Source organism: Carcharhinus amblyrhynchos, chromosome 17 (genome assembly GCF_965287045.1).
Source record: "Carcharhinus amblyrhynchos chromosome 17, sCarAmb.v2.hapA, whole genome shotgun sequence".
NCBI classification, from domain to species: Eukaryota; Metazoa; Chordata; class Chondrichthyes; order Carcharhiniformes; family Carcharhinidae; genus Carcharhinus; species Carcharhinus amblyrhynchos.
The window spans coordinates 56,599,303-56,620,853 of NC_137340.1; the positions used below are offsets into that span (position 1 = coordinate 56,599,303).

At 43.0% G+C, this 21,551-nt stretch overlaps 1 protein-coding gene across 3 annotated transcripts in view; it reads left to right on the plus strand.

The window, feature by feature from the left end:
- Window positions 1-21,551, plus strand: part of slka (STE20-like kinase a) — a 167,332-nt gene that overhangs the window by 115,790 nt on the left and 29,991 nt on the right. For 2 of the 3 annotated variants that reach the window (XM_080206005.1, XM_080206006.1), the window contains 6 exons: window positions 889-1,012; window positions 2,086-2,265; window positions 8,893-8,985; window positions 15,988-16,117; window positions 19,814-19,938; window positions 20,312-20,500. In XM_080206005.1, coding sequence (XP_080062131.1) covers window positions 889-1,012; window positions 2,086-2,265; window positions 8,893-8,985; window positions 15,988-16,117; window positions 19,814-19,938; window positions 20,312-20,500 — 841 coding nt within the window. The remainder of the gene's footprint in view (window positions 1-888; window positions 1,013-2,085; window positions 2,266-8,892; window positions 8,986-15,987; window positions 16,118-19,813; window positions 19,939-20,311; window positions 20,501-21,551) is intronic. The other variant, XM_080206008.1, reaches the window with a different exon arrangement.

The window sequence follows — 21,551 nt, forward strand, 5'->3', positions numbered from 1 at the left end:
GGAAACCATTCTGTGGAAGCATCATTCAGATCCAAAATGTTGGATGGAATTCTTCGGCTGTTCACCCTGCTGCTGCTGCTTCTGCTTCCAGAGAGGATGGAAGATTTGGCACTCAGCCAAATTTCTCTCTGCAGGGGACAACCCTGCTGGAGTGAACGGCCAGAGAGTCCCACCAGTTAACTCTGTTTTTATCTGTACAGATGCTGCCAGACTTGCTGAGTTTGTTTCCAATTTCCAAACTTTGCGTATTTTGCTTTTTTTAAGAAATCAAGTCACTTGTTTTTATATATCAGAGCTTGGAAAATACTGAGCTAAAGCAAACTCTCCTTTTTTATCCATTAATTCTTTTGAAGCCGGATTTGAGATAAACTCAGTGTATTGTATTTAAACATTTGCTGATGAAACCAATATAATATCTAAGTAGAGAAATGAGCATGGAGCTCAATCAGGAGAGTATATTTCTGCCTGCTGAGATTCAAATCCATTGACAAGATTGTTAACTGAACTGTAAACAACCATTGAAAATAAATCAAGAATTATCTTCAGGATACTGGAAAACCCGCTTCCTTTGTGGTAGTCATGAGTAATTTGAATTACAAAACCAAAGGGAAATGGTACAGAAGACACTATGAATAGTTTGTGATGGGCAGTGGTAGTTTGGAAGTGGCAGATGGCTTTTGATTGTTTGTTGCTGGAATTCGCTTTGAACAAGAAGCTGCAGCCTTATCTGTCCCTCAAACGCCAATCTAAACTTTCTTGATGGACCACAACTGGACCTCAGATATATAGGAATTGTATTTTTGTCTGTGTAACTTTGTGTCTTCATCTGAATGAAACAGTCTTTGAACGTTAGAATTCTTCATTGCTGAGTCTCCGCTTTCTCCGCAGGCGTCAGGAGTTGCGTGAACTGCGGCTGCTTCAGAAGGAAGAACAGCGCACGCAGCAGCAACTCAGCAATAAGCTGCAGCAGCAGCGCGAGCAGATCTTCCGTCGCTTTGAACAGGAGATGACAGTGAGTCTAAAAATCTGCGCCATTATGTGATCAGTATGCATCTTCCTATAAAGCATGCTAGCAGCATAACAAACGTACCTTTGATTCTCTATCCCATTGTTACACTCCAGAAAGCCAGTTGTTGAAGAATAGAATTGGAGCCAATCTTTACACACTTTCATTGCATTTATTGAGTTACTCATTGCAAGAATGCACTTCCTTACCAAACAACCACAGCTTAGTATCTTTTCTTTGGTGACAAATGATTTATTGATCACATTTTCTGTAAATTACTGTTTATTTTTGCTCTGATCTTCCTCGGGTAGAATTCCAGCTCCTTTCTTTCAAGGATGTAGCCGTCAGCTCTGCCACATTAGCCAAGTCTTGAAGCTATGCAAACAAGCAGTTTTCTATCTATAGGAGCGCAAGTGTATGCCCAGTTAACGCCCACGATCTGAATACAATTAAACACAATTAATCTACTTAATACACATTCCCATTTTGACCTTTCTGTTTTCGGCCTCTCAAGCTGAGCTCATGGAACAACACTATATCTTGCAATTAGACACTTTACAGGCTCCCAGATTCAACAACTTCCAATCATAATTCTTGGACTAATTTTTCTGGATGGCAGCTGTTCTCAACCCATTTTTGTTTCTTTACTTTTTATGTTGCTATAATGTTTTGCCTTGCGTCACAGTCTCTTTTGTCATTTAATCTCTCCTGTCTTCGAACCAAGGCCTTTCCTTTCATTCTTTTCCCCGCCACTATACTTGCTAAAATCTTGTTGCATCCCTAATTTTCCAACAAAAGATCATTGACCTTAAGTGCTAATTTGGTTTCTCCCCAAATAGATACCTCCTGCCCTTTCTGTTTTTGTCATACCAGACATAGCTACCCCATTTGTAATGATTATTTTAAAGGACAAATAATCCAGAGAACATGGATTCGAATCCTGTGATGACAGAGCATTTGAATTCCAATTGATAATTTATTTCCAAGTTTCTTTTCAAGGAAAAGTGACTGCTTTGAGGTGGGATTGTTTGTGATTGAACAGTGTTTGAAACAAGCTGGTTTATCCTGCTTCTCTTCAGAGTAAGAAGCGCCAGTATGACCATGAGATTGAGAATTTAGAGCGGCAGCAGAAACAGACAATTGAGCGCCTTGAGCAGGACCACACTACCCGCTTGCGAGATGAAGCAAAGAGAATCAAAGCCGACCAGGAAAAGGAGCTGTCAAAGTTCCAGAGTATGTTAAAAAATCGCAAAAAAGAGGTAAGAGTCCACACTGGAGCAGAGAATGCCATCTGGGCAGGAAACAGCGCAGGCTGATGCACTATTCATGGGGAGAGCAGTGTTGGCCAGCACGCAGCCAGGTGAGGGATCTGTGTAGCTTGTGCTTTGTCCAGGATGGGTGGGAGATTGGAACTTTGTCTATGCAATGCTCACATTGTACCCCTCCATATTGGTGGCGACTAATTGGCCAATTGAGTTGACTTGCCAACCAGTCAGCTCCCCTCTCCTTCTGTGGTACAAATTGTTACGATTGTTACGAAATTTAGTATTCTTCAGTTTGCCTTGATGAGTGCAAGACAAAAAACTTCAACAATGTCCTTTTTTGCAGCAATATTCAGATTCTTTAAATGTTCTCTTACTGAATTGGAGTTTAGGATTAGACTTGAAACTCATTCCAATTCTCTTGAGAGTATGAGAACTAGGAGTGTTACAGGGTGAAGTTTACTAAAACAGGTTGCAATGTTGCCGTTTCAAGCTGCTCTGTATAGTGGAGACATTCAAGTTGACATTATGGCTGTATCTTGGTGCAAGTGCTCTGTATCTGTCATAATCTAACTCTTTACCATATACTAACACTGTTGACTAATATATCCTGTCTCGATATACTAGTCAGTCAATGCTCTGCACTTCACAATTTATAAATTCTAATGTGGGCCAGGTTTTTCAATAGTTCAGTTTCGGTGAAACTGATGCACTGTCATGGGGAGAGCAGTGTCAGCCAGCAGGCAGCTAGGTGAAGGAGCAGGAGAGTTTCAGATACCAGGATAGGAGATATATTCAGTTAAGAATAGCCGATGAAGTGGTAAAACATCGAAATGCAAAGATCTCAGTTAGGTTCAGCAATCAGTCACTGAATTCAAATCAATACGGGTTCCTGCTGCTCCTTGTTATCCATTGTTCCTCTGAAATGTGCAGATGGATAAATTTCACATAAGGAGCAGTTGTTTCTATCAATTTGAATAGCATGTTGATTTTCAGTAACTACACAGAATGCTTGCTTCGTCAAGATTCTGATGAGCTGTTGGTGCCTGTATACAAGCAGAATCTGCATCTTCAGAAGAACAGGGGGGACAACAGCATAGTGGATCAAGCAATAGAATCCACTTTGTTTAGAGACGTTATATAAGGAAACAACCCTTCAGGTCAGACATCAGTTCATGTCAGAGTAACTGACTCCAACAGATCCTATGTCAGTTCATGTCATAGAATCATTACAGAACAGAAGGAGGCCATTTGGCTGATTGTGTCCATGCTGGGCAATTCAATTACTGCTGCTTTCTGTCCCTCTCCCCATAGCCCTGCACACTTCTCCTTTGCAGACTCTCACAAAATTGAGAAAATGGAGAAATGTTTATGGCACAGAAGGCAGCCATTCTTCCCCTTCTGTCTGTGCCAACTGACAAATGAGCCATCCAGCCTTCAATCCTATTTTTAGAATTTGGTCTGTAACTCTGGACTTCAGTACATATCCAAACACTTTTTAAATGAGGTGAGGGCTTCTGTCTCGATAATACCTTTCGGACCCCCAGAATCCTCTCGATGAAAAAATGTTCCCGCAGCTCCATCTAATCTTTCTGCCAAATGTACCTCCTAGTCTCTGACCTTTCTGCTACAGTAAATAAATTCTTTCAATCCACTCTACCCAGGCTCCTCTCAATTTTGTACATTTCTGTCAAATCTCCCCTCAGCCTTCTCTGTCCCAAGGAGATCAACCCCAACCTCTCCAATCTTTCCTCATAGCTGCAGTTTTCCAGGCCTGGCAACACCCTCGTCAATCTCCTGTCTAATCCTCTCTGTAATGAGGTGACCAGAACTACACACACTATTCAAACTTCAGTCTAATTAATGTTTTATATAGTTCCAGCATGACCTCACTGCTCATATTTTTATACCTTGGCTGATAAAAGAAACTTCTGTATGCCTTTTTAACCACCTTATCGACCTATCTTGTAAACTTTAGGGATCTTTGGAGATGCACCCCATGGCGTCTCACTTCCTCTACATCCTTCAGTATCTTCCCATTTATTCTGTATACTTTCAGAGTAATAGATTCCATCAGATTGGCGATCACTTGGTATCAGAGCAATAGATCTCTGATCAAAAATCAATTCTTGTTACAGTTATATTCCACCAGGTTTAAGATTAGTTCAAGTCTGAGTAATAGATCCCACCAAATCAAAGTTCATGTCTCACTATTAGATCCCCACAGATTGAAAACCATCTAGAGTAATAAATCCCAACTGCTCTAAGGTCAGTATGGATGATTAGAATGCATTTGATATTCTACCATTTGGCAACGTGCATCATCTGGCTTCGCATAAGGCTGCACATTAACTTCAGTTACTCTTCTTTGAAGAGATTTTCCTCATTTTTAGTACTCGAAACTCGGAAAATTTCCACTAACTCCAGGTGATACCATGTTGTAGATTCTGATTGCTTTACTAATTAGTCTGCAGTCTCCAAACTACTTTTCTGTTTGTTGTGCCATCTCTGTTTTGTAGCTCATAACTCTGCAGTTTTGCCTTTGCACTAACCCCTGCGTCTAGTCACTATTTTGCACTTCTAATAAATGAGAAGACGTTTACTGACTTGGTGGTCTTTGGCCAAGACAGTACACTGCTGGCAAGAAAGTCTGCTGTGGATCAGGCAGGAAACTGCCCAGTAATCTTTCTATCCATCTCTAACCATCACTGACAGAGTGCTTTCCTGGGTGTTCTTTCATCTTGCTGTATAAGTCGGTCAGGTGACTGCTGTGAGATCTCCTTTGTCTGTCTGATACTTTCCTTCTGATTGTCTGGCCTTTTTCTCACTGCAGAGTGAACTCTGAGTAACATCATGGAAAGGCATTCTCAGCTGTCAGCTTTTGGCTAACTTTAGTTTCTGTCTAGACTGGCAATCAGTTTCTTCCAAGTCTCCTAGTTGAGTGGCAACACTGAAGAACAGAGAGAGCTTCGCTGACTTGCTGGAGTTAGGCAGCTAAAGTCAGTCATCCAGATATCCCTGTGAAGCATTAATGATTGGACATGTTAGATGTAGGCAGCTGTCACTTTGTTATGTCCTTACAGGAACTGGAATGTTACTGCCATTAGAAGGGTCTTGTCCTCTTGTTCTGGTTAGGAAGCAGTGTGATGAATGCAGAACGGAAATGGCAATATTTGACTATATTATAGAGGTTATGTGCCCACCAAGGCCCATGTTTGTGCTCTGCTGCTTGTGCCCACCACCACCCCTCCGTCCTGGTTCTGAAACATTGATCAGCAGTTCCTGGGACCCCACCCAACAGACCCCCTACTCCCTTCCCACCAATCCTGCTGCTTGAACCCACCCAGCACCCATTTGTTCCCTTCTGGTTAGACAGGTTCTGTTACTGAAACTTTCATTAGTAGCTCCTGGGATACGTTCTGATCACAGATTGGATCTGGGTCAGGAAGGCCATGCAACACATTTTTGCTTGTTTCCGGAAAGAACCGACACAATCTGAGAATCCAGCTGCCTCTAAATGACTATGGCTTTTCATCATTGCCCTCCCCTGATTGCCTCACCCATTGTGATGAATGTCCAGATATCAGTGTTCAGTTTGGCTTTGAGCAGAGCTGTGTGGGCAGGCCTCTGTTCCAGAGGCTGTGTATTTTATCACAATCCTGATACTCCACCAAATGTGAGTTTGGGTGAGCAGTTAGATTGGGAATCGTCGATAGGACAGTGTAGGGGAGCTTTACTCTGAATCTAATCCTGTGCTGTACCTGTCCTGGGAGAGTTTGATGGGCACAGTATAGAGGAAGCTTTAATCTGTATCTAACCTCATGCTGTGCCTGTCCTGGGAGTGTTTGATGTGTCATTGGAGGAAGCACAGAGGCCAAGAAACATTTGATACAGATGCCAAGGGATGCTGTTGCCCTCAGTTTTTCCGGTGTTCACAATTGATTCAGAGAATGATCCCTCTCTAGCTCTGTAATGCTGGTGGGAATTGTTCTTATTGTGCAGGTAAGCCTTGGTCACCTGATATAATGGCGCTATGCTGCATTGTTGTTAGTGCAAGTTTGGTACCAGAGATGGGTATAAGATCTAGACTGTTCACATCCATTGTAGGATTGCGTGGGTCGAAGCATCAGAGTTTGATTTTCACGGCGGGTCACAGGGGCAGCATTTCCTGTATCCCTGAACTGCTTGGTGTCCCCCCACCCCCAGTAATCCTGTGTGTCCCCTGTCCCTGGGCTGCCCAGTGCCCCTGGGTGATCCAGTGTACCCAGTGTCCCCAGGCTGCCCAGTGTGTGTAGGAGAAACCACCCAGCTCTGGTACTGGACTATCACTGCTTTATTTTTGTTGTTAATGTTTATATTTTATGGATTTGTTTTTGTTACTGACATTGCTTTAATTTTGTGCATTTTACGTGTCTCTGTTTTGGTTGAACACTCTACCTTCCCGGCTGGGTTATCTTTGGTCTGTGGTGTGGTCGTGGCTTGTGTCTGAGTGGCAGGTGGTGATTTCAGATCTATTTCATCTGCAGTAACTGAGGCAGCAAAGTTGCTTGGTGTGCTTATCAAAATGGAAGGATAGTCTTCTGTTCAAACCCTGCGTTCAATAATATTCAATTGTAAATTGAAAAAATGTAGGACGAAAGAACATCATTTGCATTAACAACTTTTCCAAGCCTTGGAAAATGCAAGTTGGAAATCTTGTTTTTAAGAGCAAGTCTGCTACTTCCAGTATGTTTCAGACTATTTTGCTGGTATAGTCCTCTGGCACTCGGCTTTGGGAAGATGTGCCAGTGCACTGCCATGATGTTCCACTTCCTAGCATTGGGCTGTGGGTCAGAGATTTAGAACCAGAACCCTGTTTTTTTTTATTGTCCTCCGCTGGAGTGCTGCAAACAGTAGTCATGGAGACGGACTTAGGCAATCTGTGCCACCTTTCTACTGAGAGTAGTAGGAGGAGCAGGGCAGAACTGCGGAACATATAAAACAACCTTGAGGGTTCTGTGTGGAATGCAGCAGCACTGTGCAATCACTTTACAATCCCTGCCACACCCAATCAAGCAGTTACCAGCAAAACAATGAGACTTGCTGCACTGTCCTGGATCAGACCTGACGTGCTGGAAGTATGAGCTTGCAATGTTTTGATGAAGTCATGTGCTGCCTGTTGTGAATTTTGCAGCCCCTGTACAGTTAAAACAGCTACACACCAACCAACTGTGGTATCTGCCTCAGGCTTATCCTAGGACAGCTTCTTCATCCATTGTGAGGAACAACTCTGCTTGCACAGCTGTTCCTGTACACATTCTATTCTTAACTTTGTAACTGGCTGTCTTCTCCATTTTACTAATCCTTGGGTTTACTCTCCTCCATTTCAGTAACTGAAGGAAGCACAAGCTTTTGGTCAGAAGCAGGCTTCTGACTACACATAGAAAGAATCAAGTCACCAAGTAGCTGCCAACACTTTACTTTGGCACTTGTAGTTTGATTTTTAACATAATTTCATAACTTGTTCCTTGCATTATCTTCTCCTTTGTTCTGTGGTGAGTTCTCTGAGGCAGGAGCTGGACCTGTTACTGGCACAATCCCTACATGTAGGAGGACAGCTGTTGGAAATGGGAATCTGAGCTTTGAGCATTTTGGTGTTGCTTGGCTTAGAAAAGTGAAACTCCAAATGCTAAGCTTGTTACACCCTGCAGCACCATAACCTATCAGTGGAGAAGCTTCCTTGCCCACTGGATTTACTCGATCCTGTTAGAGAAGGCTGTCAGTCTTGAGTGTTTAATTCTAATCTATCCAGTCAGTTTTTTATCACACTGGTGGGTTAAGCTGCTGCAAGCTGGAACATGCTACTTTCTATAACTTCATATTCTTAACTGATCCTTTTAATATGTGAGTTCTGAGAGTTGTATATCATATAAGTAATGATCATTTAGTTCCAGATTAAAATATATCAGGTGATAACCTGCTCTATAACATCACAATGCCAACCTTGGCTCAGGGCACAGCACTCTCAACTTCTGAGTCAAAAGGTCATGGTGTAAGATTTAACAGATTTGAGCAAGTAATCCAGACATAGGAGTGCTGCAGTGTTGTTGATTCAGCCTTTCAAATAAGATGCTAAGTTGAGACCCCAATTGTTGTAAGAGCGCTGGTGACACTATTGAGAGAAAGTTCTCTGGGTGAACTGGAAGACATTCTGCCATCAACCAGCACTGATTACTAATTATTCATCTCATGACTGTTTGTGGCATTTTCCACAATAGCACAGTAACTGCTGCATTTTCCCACAATACAAACACTATAATTTAGAGTTATTTATTGACTCAGCAGTGTTTCAAGATGTTCTCTATCTTTCTATAATTATTGAAGTTTAACATTGAAGTTCATTCCCAGATGTAGCACCTCTGCCAAAAGCTTTACAGCACTCACATATTAAAATTCTGCAAAATGGCAACTCTTTTAACTCATTACCTTTTCAAATAAATACTAAACTCCAGTAACACATGGCTTAAGATACTAATCCTATGCTAAACTGGCACTGATTTAATCCAGCCCAGGCTGTGATCTTTACTGCTGAATTCTGCCAGTGTAAAAGAAATGTACTTCCCCAAACCCTCTGCATGCTTGTAGGTTAAAAATGAAGTGGATAAACTCCCCAAAGAACAGAGAAAAGAACAAATGAAACGAATCCGAGAGGAGCTTTCGCAGTCCTTGCATGCCCAGGTAACTAGCAGCTGACATTCATCAACTGTGCTACTTTTCTTACTGACAAAAGCTTATCTGTCTGAATAAATATCCCCTGAAGCCAATGTAAACGCTGCTAACCAGTTGCTGTTCAGCATTATGTCACTGCATGTCTCAGTTTAATTTGCTTCTACAGTACTTGGATGTAAATTCCTGAACCTGATGGTTCTGGGAATAAGATGGTCCTGGTCTGTGCTGAGTTACGTAACCTGAGTAAGTTTTTTTTCTTTATTCATTCATGGGATGTGGATGTCACTGGCTAGGCAAGCATTTATTGTGCATCCTTAATTGCCATCAATAAAATGTTGGTGAGCATTTTTCTTCAACTACTGCAGTCCATGTTATGTAGGTACATCCACCAGGCATTTAGGGAGAAAGTTACTGGATTTGGATGCAGCAACAGTGAAGGAAGCTTGATATATTTCCAAGTCAAGAAGGTGAGTAAGGAGATCTTTCAGATGGTGATGTTCCCATATGTCTTCTACATCTTGTCATCTTGACCCAGTGGTTGTGGATTGTAAGATGCTGTTAAAGGAGCTTTGGCGAATTTCTGCAGTGCATCTCGTAGATGGTGTACACGGCTACCACTGTGCATTGGTGGCAGAGCGAGTGAATGCTTGTGGGTGAGATGTGAAACACTCTGATTTGTTCCGGATGGTATTGAGCTTGAGTGTTGGAGTGTTGAGTGTTGGAGCTGCATTCATCCATGCAAGTGGAGAGTATTCCAATAACTCCCGACTTGTCTTGTAAATGGACAGGCTTTGGGGAGTCAGGAGGTGAGTTACTCTCCACAGAATTCCTAGTCCCTGACCTGCTTTTGTAACCAGAGTGTTTATATGGCTAGTCCAGTTCATTTTCAGGTCATTAATTAATCCCAGGGTATTGATAGTTGGGGATTCAGCAATGGTAATGTCATTGAATCCCAAGAGGTGAGAATTAGATTCTCTATTGTTGGGGATGCTCATGGGCTTTGTGGAATACGAACTTCCCACTGAGCAAGCAGGAGCTCACCCAATGACAGACAAGTGGCAGGAGTTTAAAACCCTCACTCACAGTATGAACCATAGGTCACAGAGGTCCAGAGCACAGGCCTGGATTTGTTGTAAGCTGTGGATGTGGCTTTTCTTACTTTTAATGAAAGTGTTATACTGGACCTAGCCTCGGCAAAGTTACTACAAGGTGCATGTTTATGAACATTGGATGAGTCCGGGAGAAGACTTGGGTGTGTTGCCATTCTGTTACTCAGTGCTTATGATGAAGAATTGCCAAAACACTGAGGCCCTGGAAGGTTCTTAGCTTCCACAGAAACATATCCAGCTGCCACTAAGACAATGAGGTGAGAGTGTTGTGTTGTGAATGAGACGAAGTGCCATGAAACCAGGAACTGTATTGAGGTCACTTCGATAAAGGAAGGTGTTCAAATGTCAGTAAAACTGTCAGGACAACAGCAGGAAATCTGATCTGGCAAAATTACAAGGTCTGGCCCAGAACAGTGGAGTTTCTGTCACTGTTTGCTGACGCCACACAGGTGCTTTTTCATTGTTGGGGGAAAAAAATGACAGGTTTAGTTTCCACCTTGTTATTGTGTGTGCATGGATATCTTGATCTTAATGTAACCATTTGGTGCACATTAAATTTATCAGAAGTTTTACACCCTATCAAAATTCTACCTAACGAAGATGCGAGTTTTTACAGCACTCTGTGTGTTGTTTTATTAACTTAAGTATGCGGCAACTTGAGAAGGTGGTGATGAGCTGCCTTCTTGAACTGCTGCAATCTATGGTGTAAGTACGCTGAGTGCTATTATGAAGGCAATTTTTGGATTTTGACCCAGCAACAGTGAAGGAACGTTAATATCGTTCCAAGTCGGGAATGTGTGGCTTGGGAGGGAACTTGCAGGTGGTGGTGCTCCCATGTATCTATTCCCTTTGTTATTGTAAAGGTTGCGAGTTGGAAGGTGCTTTCTAAGGAGCCTTAATGAGTTGCTGTGGTGTAACTTGTAGATGGTACACAGTGCTGCCATTGTCTACAAGTGTGAGAGGAATGAATGTTTAAGGTGGTGGAGGGGTGGCAGTCAAATGGGTTGCTTTGTTAAAGTTCAAGTTTATTTATTAGTTACAAGTAAGGCTTACGTTAATACCATAATGAAGTTACTGTGAAATTCTCCTAGTCGCCACAGTTCGGCACCTGTTCAGGTCAGTGCACCTGACCAGCACATCTTTCAGAATGTGGGAGGAAACCGGGGCACCCGGAGGAAACCCACACAGACGCAGGGAAAACTCCACATAGTGACCCAAACTGGGAATTGAACCCAGGTCCCCGGTGCTGTGCTAACCTTTGTGCTACCATACCGCTCTGAATGGTGTTGAGTTTCTTGAGTCTTGTTGGAGCTGCTTTAATCCAAGCAAGTGGAAAGTGTTCCATCACAATCTTAACTTGTCCTTCTAGATTTTGGGCAGGTTTTGGGAAGTCAGGAAGTGAGTTACTCAGCACGGAATTGCTGTGGATGGAGGGAAGGTCCTTGATGAACAAACGTAAATGTGGTTTGGCTTAGGACACTACCCTGAGAATAGAAAGATCTTCTGAAAGCCTGAGACCAAGTTGGTAATATGGGACGAGACTTGTTTGGAATATAAACACCAGTACAGATAATTGGGCTGTTTCTATGCTGCCATATTCTCTGGAGTTAACCTTACACTTTGCAGTTTCCCCATAGTCCTAATGAAGGAGATAGCGAAAGAAGTTGAGATAGTGTAACTATCCCTGTGTATAATAATGAGTTAGAACCTGTGGATCAGCACTGTGGGGTCTCACAGTGAGATTTGCAGAGTCTTTTGCGCACTGGACCTTGTTAATACCAATGGAAGAGCAGAGAAAGGACTAATAGGTGTCACTTACTCTGTGAATATCACCCAGAATTCTATTTCAGTACTGATTTTGTGTTGTTCTCACTTGCTGTTGGATGAAGCACCTCTGTACTTTCGAGATTTATTGAGTGACTAGTCACGTGTGGGATTACTAGCTGACTATTTGCTACATAAGGTTCACTGCGTAAAACCAGTCTGGCATGCTGTGCCCTTAATGTTGTCTCTCAGTACCCATATTCTGCTGAAAGCACTTTCCTCTGTGACTGCGAGCTGCTGCTTCTTCCATCTGTACAACAGGAAATGCTGGAGCTACAGTGCAGCTTCATCAATGAGAAAAGCCAGGTTAAGGAATTGGGTGAGAGCCTTTACCTAAACTTTAGTCTGCCTCTTCTGCCTTCTTTTTTCTTTTTGCCTCATCATCTGTAATACTGCTGCGCTTCCTGCTCAGTGCTTCTGCCCACCTGCACCCAGCAGTTTGGATGTGTTGGATGATCTGGATGTGGTGTGTGCTGCCTCCTTGTCCATTTGCTGACGCGGGAAGTCCATTGTATTCTGATCCACAGGGTGTCGCCCAGGTTATGATACAGTCTTTTCAGTTATCTTCGTGCACCTTGTTCAACGCACAGCTTCAGGATGTAAGTCCCTCCACCCTTTTGTGTGATTCTTGAGTTTTCTGTCTTGTCTGTGTGCTGTGGGCAATATTGCATGTTTTGGGATTCTGCTTTTGACCCGTCCAAGTACTGGTGACTATCTTCGGTTGAACCTTCTGGAAAAGTTAAAGTCTAAACCGTGGGAATGGGAAACCGTCAGACGCTACGTGCCACCCTCTGGATAGGGGAGTAGATCAAACGCTGCCCATTTTTGTCCTGCAAAGTGAAGTGATTTGGACCAATCTCAATTTAACTTCTGTTGGATACAAAGCTACAACGTAACTTTAAACTTAGATCCAGGCTGATCGTAAGAAACAAGAGAAGTAGGCCGCCCCATTCACGCCGCGGGCTGATTGCCAACCCTGACGATCCCTAATTGCAGAGTGCTCAGCTCCCCAAGTGCCTTCAGGCCTTGCCCCTCCCCTTTCACACTGCCAGGGGCACTGTCGCTGCCCCTGACCACCTGGGAGCCTCAATGGCCTCTAGTCCCACCGGTGGGGCCATCAGTTCTGGTCCCCATTGCTGTGATCCTTGCTGGTGAGGACCTACACTGGTGAAGCCATTAAGACAAGTGAGCCTGGATTATTCTGTCCCAGGCTGACTAATAATATTTAAATTAGGATTTAAATCAGCCTCTAGCCCTTCCCAAATATGAGTCTGATTATGCTAGCAATTCAGTGCTGGTATCACCACGAGAGGCAAGAAACCAGACACAAACCCGGTTTTTCACCTTTCTTGTAATCTTACTGGCTTACCACAACGATTGATCAGTGTGATGAGCCGTAAGATTGCTCCCTCTGTTTGCTGTTAGATAGCCAAACCTCTGTCCATGCTAATATATCAACCTCAATACTGAACTCTTAGCTTATGCAGTAATCCTTATGTGCCAACTTATTGAATAATTTTGGATGTCTAAATACACTACATCTACTGGTTCTCCATTATCCATCCATTATATCCTCAAAGAACTGTAATAAATTTGTCAAACATGATGTTGTATTCAACTGTCTTTACCATCTATTCAGATGGGATAGTAATTTTTTGGTTACTTTGCTTGGTTGACAGCTTCATTTATTGGTCCTTTTAAACGTAACCCACATCAGAAGCATTCTATTAAGGGAATTATAAAGGATGAAACGTCGATAAGTCCAAAAGAAAATATTCTTTGTTCCATGAAAAGGAACAATGTGACATATCTAAGAATGACTGTGTATGAATTCAGTATTCCCATGAGGTATATATCCACAGCTATCATTGCATGTAGTGGCTTCAAGGCTTTAATTACTGGATGATTCTTGGACAAACGAATAAAAATAAAAGTCAAGATACAGCATGGATGAGAAATGTATGGATTTATCTGGTTATACAAAGGTTGTTTTAGTACCACAAGAGCATCCTCTCCCTTTGACTTTTGGAGCACATCAGGATCTCTTCCATCATGAAGACTGCTTCCATCTCAGCAGTTCAATTAGATTTCCTCATTCTCTGGAACTGCAGGTGTTGGGCAGTCAGTGTAACATTGCTCTTTCTGAATCCAGGTCTGGATCCTATGGTGTTGACCTAGCATTCATCACTGTATAACTTTCTCTCTGTTCCTGAGAAGCCTTGCACCCCTCTCTGTGCCCTTAGTGATGGCCCATTCTGGAGAAGAGCACCTGATGATTCTGTCACCCTTCTCTGAGCGTCTGATCACCTTGCAACTACTTCCTCTAGACCTGTTGACCTTGCAACCCCTCCCTCTGGTCCTGATTACCCTACCACCCACCCCTCTGGAGCAGATGGCCCTCCAATGAATTCCTCTGGATCAGATGACCCTGTGATCCTTCCTCTGGGCCTGATATCCCTGCACTTTACGATTTACAGCCCACTTGTTTAAATCCCAGTGTGGATCCATTATACGTCAAGATTTGCTGAGTTACAAACAGAGCTGCAATGTATGCATTGGCTTGATTTGATATTACCTGCAGCTGCCTGACTAAATCTTACAGTAATCAGGTAGGATTTTAATCAGCAGGTGTGGTAATCCTATCTCTTGCCTTTATTGAACATTTTAAGGGTATATTTGAATCCAGGCTTATTTTATAGAGATTGTTTATTATGTAATAGAAATGGTGTATATTGCAGATTAATAATTGAAGTGTTTTGGGTGATTAGCTATCTATGATTAAATGGCTTTGCACTCCAGACCTTGCCACTTGCAGATATTTCACAGTAATGTGGGCTCCCACAGGCAGCTATACACATTCCCCCACCCTGCCCAGTTTGAATGCAATGAGAGGTATTTTCCTCCAATTGCTAATGTTTGCACCGTGTAAAACTTTAAATGTCTACAAGAATCCAATAATGAGAGTCTTTATCCCACCCCCATGAACATTACATCTCTGTGAAGACCAGTGATCCTGCTACCGTACAGCTCATCAGTTTGTCAATTCAGAAGGCAGGGTGGAACAGCAAGTGTTTCAGAGAACCACACCACTGGATGTGTAAGATTTGTTCACTAAAGTCACAAAAAAAAACATTTGTCCATGATTGGATCTGGAAAAAGCAGGTTTTGCTGTCCAAGACTCCACTTAGGAGTGGGTTCAATCCGAGACAGGATGTTATTGTCTCATACAAATACTCTAGCCCACAACTTTGAAGCATGTTCAGATAAAACAGACCTGCCTGATATCAGTGCACTAAATAAGTTCAGTAGCGTCATTGGTGTGGGAGCCATTGCAATTTTAAAGTTTACCAAAAGGTGGAAACATAAATAATATGGAAAATTTATGAACAGGGAGCAGGAGTCAGCCATCTGGCCTTTTGAGTCTGTTCTATCATTCAATAAGATCATAGCTTATCCCACCTGTTGCAGTAACCTTTTCCCACCTTGTTTATCAAGAATCTATCTAGCTCTGCCTTGAAACATTCAAGAACTCTACTTCTAATGTCCTTTGAGGAAGGGAGTTCCAAAGGCACTCTACTCTCTGAGAGACCTTTTCCTCATCTCTGTCTTAAATGGGTGACCCCTTATTTCTTACAGCACTGACGGGAAGCCATTCAGCCCAATGTGTCAGCGCCTGCTGGAAAAGTACTAGCCAGCCTAATCCCACTTTTCAGCTCGCGTCCTGTAATCCTGTAGGTTGTAGCACATTCAAATATTTTATAAACATGATGGTGGTTTCTATCTTTATCACAGATAATGGCATTGAGTTCAATTTTCTGGAAGAAAAAGTCTCTCCTTAATTCTTTGATATTTCTGCCAGTTACTTTAAATCTGTTCTCAGTGGGCATTGACTTGTTTGCCATTGCCATATCGTTCCTTCTTTTAACTAGAATAATAACTGACCTGCTAACGACCTTGTACTTTTGTTAATCACCCATAAACTGTTTTGCTATCTATTTCTGCCTGTGTATTCTATGAGGCTAGTTTGTGACTTGTACACCAATCTCTCTCTATGCATCTCACGATGGTTACTCATTAGGAGCAGGAGTTTCTGCAGAAGCAGCAGCAGGAGTTGGATGGAGCACTGAAGAAAATTATCCATCAGCACAAACTGGAGCTTGCCACTATTGAGCGAGAGTGTCTCAACAACAAACAGCAGCTGATGCGAGGTGAGGTGTTAACAATCACAGAATTGTTGTAATGCAGCAGGAGACCATAAGAACATAATAAGAAATAGGAGCAGGAGTAGGCCATCTAGTCCTTTGAGCCTGCCCCGCCATTCAATAAGATCATGGCTGATCTGTCGTGGCTCAGTTCCACATTCCCGCCCTCTCCCCATAACCCTTAATCCCCTCTCTTATCAGAAACCCATCAACCCGCATCTTAAAAATATTTAGCGAGGTAGCCTCCACCACTTCAACGGGCAGAGAATTCCAGAGATTCACCACCCTTTGAGTGACGAAGTTCTTCCTCAACTCCGTTCTAAACCGCCCCCCCCTTTATCTTGAGGCTGTGCCCCCTAGTCCTACTGTCCTTTCTGAGCGGGAAGAGTCTTTCCACCTCTATCCTATCCATCCCATTCATCATCTTATACGTCTCAATGAGATCTCCCCTCATTCTTCTAAACTCTAACGAGTACAAGCCTAGTTTATTCAGCCTCTCCTCATAGCTCAACCCCCTCAACTCCGGCATCAGCCTAGTAAACCTCCTCTCCACTCCCTCCAAGGCCAAAATATCCTTGCGTAAGTACGGCGCCCAAAACTGCGCACAGTACTCCAGCTGCGGCCTCGCCAATGCCCTATACAGCCGCAGCAAGACCTCCCTACTTTTATATTCAATCCCCCTCGCTACGAAGGCCAGCATCCCATTCGCCTTCCTGACCACCTGCACCTGCAAGCTGGGTTTTTGCAACTCATGCACAAGGACCCCGAGGTCCCTCTGCACTGTCGCCTGCTGCAGTTTTTCTCCACGTAAGTAATAATCCTTCCTACCATTAGTCCTACCACCTCACACTTGCCAACATTAAATTCCATTTGCCAGTTCCTGGCCCATTCGCCCAGCCTATTTAGATCCTTCTGCAGACTCTCCACACCCTCCGCACAATTTGCCGTTCCTCCAATCTCGGTGTCATCAGCAAATTTCGACACCCTACACTTGGTTCCCTCCTCCAGATCATCTATATAAATGGTAAATAGCTGAGGCCCCAGCACCGACCCCTGGGGCACTCCACTAGTCACCAACCGCCAATCCGAACAGCACCCATTGACCGCCACTCTCTGCCTCCTATTTGACAACCAATCCTCTATCCACGCTAACACCCTACCCCCAACTCCATGCCCCCTGACCTTCTGCAATAACCTCTTGTGAGGTACCTTGTCAAACACCTTCTGAAAATCAAGAAAGACCACATCCACCGGCTCTCCTCTATCCACCGCCCTAGACACATCCTCGTAGAACTCCAGTAAATTCGTCAGACACGACTTCCCCTTAACGAAGCCATGCTGCGTCTGCTCTATCAAGCAATTCCCCTCAAGATGCCTCGCTATTTCCTCTTTGATGACGGATTCTAACATTTTACCTACAACAGACGTTAAACTAACCGGCCTATAATTCCCCGCCTTCTGCCTGGCACTCTTCTTAAACAACGGCGTAACATTAGCCGCTTTCCAATCTTCCGGCACTTCCCCGGAATCCAGCGACGTCTGGAAAATAACCACCAAGGCATCCACTATCACCTCCGCCATTTCTTTCAGGACCCTCGGATGCATTCCATCCGGTCCTGGGGACTTGTCCACAATCAGCCCCTCCAGTCTGTCGAGCACCGCCTGTCTAGTAACAGTAATGTCATTGAGACCCTCCAGTCCTACCACCTTTCCATCTCTAACACCCGGATTTGGCCCATTGTGTCTGCACCCGCTCTCTGAGCAAGTTATCTGGTTCATACTCCCACCTTTTCCCCATAACCCTGCACATTATTTCTTTCAAAATAATATTCTAATTCTAGTTTGAATACTTTGATGGAATCTGCCTCCACCACACTCTCGGGCAGAGTATTCCAGACCCTAACCAATTACTGTGTGAAAAAGTTTTCATATCATCATTGCTTCTTTTACTAATTACTTAAATTTCTGCCTGATCATTCTCGATTATTTAACAAGTAGGAACAGTTTGTTCCTATCCATTCTGTCCAGACCCCTCAAGATTTTTAATGCCTCTGTCAAACTTCCTCTCAGCCATATCTGTCTTCATAGCTGATGCTCCTCATCCCAGGAGCCATTATCGTTATTCTTTTCACTGCTTTTTCCGATGCCTTCACGTCCTTCCTGAAGTGTGGTGCCCATGACCAGAAACAATCAACTGAGAGTCAGCTTGTGACTTATACAAATTCAATATAACCTCCTTACGCTGGGACTCTGTCCGCCTAGGAATTAGGAAAGCTCAAGCTAAGATACAAAAACATTTCTGTTGGCCTGGACTGTATAAAGAGGTGGTTATATGTCTCATTGAGACATATAAGATGATGAATGGGATGGATAGGATAGAGGTGGAGAGGCTCTTCCCGCTCAGAAAGGACAGTAGGACTAGAGGGCACAGCCTCAAGATAAAGGGGGGGCAGTTTAGAACGGAGTTGAGGAGGAACTTCTTCACTCAAAGGATGGTGAATCTCTGGAATTCTCTGCCCGTTGAAGTGGTGGAGGCTGCCTCGCTAAATATATTTAAGATGCGGGTTGATAGGTTTTTGATAGGCAAGGGGATTAAGGGTCATGGGGAGAGGGCGGGAATGTGGAACTGAGCCACGACAGATCAGCCATGATCTTATTGAATGGCGGGGCAGGCTCGAAGGGCTAGATGGCCTACTCCTGCTCCTATTTCTTATGTTCTTAAAATCTGTCACATATGCCACACATGTCAAGTGACAGGAAAATCTGCAGCAGTGATTAAACCTGCACCTTTACAAAGAAAAGAAACTGAGTGAGCTAAACAATGCTGTGAATACTCTGAATAGAAGGAACAGTCTGAGCATGCCATGTAAATATATCAAAAATACTTTGACAGAGAGGACAAACATAAGATACCGATGGTTGTAGGTCAGGAGGAGGAACCAGAAATTAAAAATTCTGAAATTGATCTTTCTCTGGTTAAATTGAACTGCGAGGAAACACTTGAGAGTCTAAATGTGTTATTAGGTTACTTCCAGAGAACTTAATACATTGATCACTATTCCCTTAAAGATTCCCCGACCAAAACTTTGATTTACTTGATTCACCTCATTTCCAGGGATCACACCTAGGAGTACCTCCTGCTTCGTTGGACTGGAAACATACTGCTGAAGAAAATTTTCCCAAACACACTCAAGGAACTCTTAACCCCCTCTGTCCTTTACACTAATACTATCCCAGTCTATATTTGGTAATTAAATATTGATAATTAAAGCCCCTTGTTATAAGCACTCTATAATTTGTTCCTTTCCGCTAGTTGGTGGCTTATAGACAACAACAGGTAATTTAACTGCACCAAAGAGGTCATTTTTGTTCCTTACCTCTAAGCAAATAGATGTGTCTACACCTCATGGACTGCAGCAGTTCAAGAAGTCAGCTCATCACCTTCTCAATTTGTGATAGGCAATAAATGCTGGCCTAGCTAGCAATGCCAACATCCCATGAAATAATTCAAATAAGTCTATATTTTGTCCTTGACCCCTATAGGCCATCTTCTTTCTCCAGCACTGTAATGTTATCCTTAATACTGTCGCTTACTCCTTTCCTGTATTAATACTGAGATTGGTTTGTGTGATGGGGTCTGAGTGAAATTGTTGAGTGATGTGACAAGAGGGTGTGAACTGTATTTTTCTGCCTTGTTTTTAGCCAGAGAAGCAGCAATCTGGGAACTGGAGGAACGGCACCTGCAGGAAAAACACCAACTTCTGAAGCAGCAGCTGAAAGACCAGTACTTCATGCAGAGGCACCAACTCTTAAAAAGACACGAGAAGGTCAGCCCACCATCTCTCATTCACTGTATTTTGTGACTTTTCACAATTAGAACTTGTCTGTATGGTTAACTAAATTTGACAGTTAGCTGCCTCAGGAATTATTGGAAACTGCCAACTGTCCCAGAGATTTAAATCTTCTCCTTTTTGACCTTGCTCTTCCCCATCCTTGTTTGATTCTTTGTTTTGAACTTGCTCTACCCCACTCCTTCCCATCCTTGTTTGTTTCCCTTTGCCCCAGTCTTTGTTCCCTTTTGCCTCTTTGAGCAGCTGTCCTGTATTTGTCCTACAATGTTACCTCAAAGCATTTCATCCCAGGAGTTTCTTGCAGTGTGTTGACTTGTAGGTCGGTAGCTTGTGCTGTTTGTGTAAACAGGAAATGGAACAGATGCAGAGATACAACCAGCGACTTATTGAGGATCTGAAGAATCGACAAACCCAAGAGAGAGGCAGATTGCCCAAAATCCAGCGCAGTGAAGCTAAGACTCGCATGGCTATGTTCAAAAAGAGTTTGCGAATTGGCTCCTCAAGTTCACCAGAACAGGACCGGGAGAAGATTAAACAGGTGAGGGGTGGGTTGCTCCACAATGTGCATTTCCCTTATCATCAGTCCCGGGAAAAGGATGATGCACAGGAATTGGGAACTGTGAGAACATTTTAGGATGGAATTTCCTTTCTATAACTCTCTACCTCTCCTTCCTAATTCATCCTATGTGGCTCTGGGAAGAGCCTTGGGATGCTTTATTACATTAAAGATGCTATATAAACATAAATTGCTGTTGTTGAAATTGGCAACTTAGCTGCTTTTCCTATGTCACAATAACGACTACATTTTACAATTATGCTATTGGCAGTAAAGCAGTTTGGAATGTTCTGAGGCTGTGTAGGGCATTATAGAGCAGAAGGAGGGAGGCAAAAAGTGGATCAGAATTGGAATGTTGGGATAGAGAAGGTGGAAGAGGCAAAGGAAATAAGGTCAAAAATGTGTCCAGAGGGTATTTGGCTTTGTAAACTGGAGAGGAAGCCAGGGCCAACTGGCAAGAATAGCGTGGTACAGCAGAACTTACTGTTGGGTAGGATGAGGGTTGAGTTTTAGAGGAGAAGGAGTTTGTGTGAAGTGGGTCAGTTTAAAAAATGGCATATGCAGTAATAAAATAAAATGAGCCACTAAACCATACAACTGATCCTCATTAATATTCTTTTGTTTTAATGTTATAAATAGGTTACAGTAAGAATTCTCATAACACCAGGTTAAAGTCCAACAGGTTTATTTGGTGATTCCAGATAAACCTGTTGAACTTTAACCTGGTGTTGTGAGACTTCTTACTGTGGCCACCTCAGTCTAGCATTGGCATCTCCACATCATAAATACATTACATTTGGTCAGTTGTAATGCCTCTGAAGCATATCCATTGCATTTTGAGCAATAGGATTTGTGTATTTAGATCTTTTCATCTTTCTTTACGTGGCCAAAAAAGGCAAATTTAAGTTGTTCTTTGTTAACTTCTTTTCGTAAGTGGTTTGTGTGTCTTTTTGAGTCAGTGTGTATGAATAAGCAGCTCTGCCTGAAGTCATTGCCGGGTGAGTTGCAACAGAAAGCTGTTGGTTGTGAAACT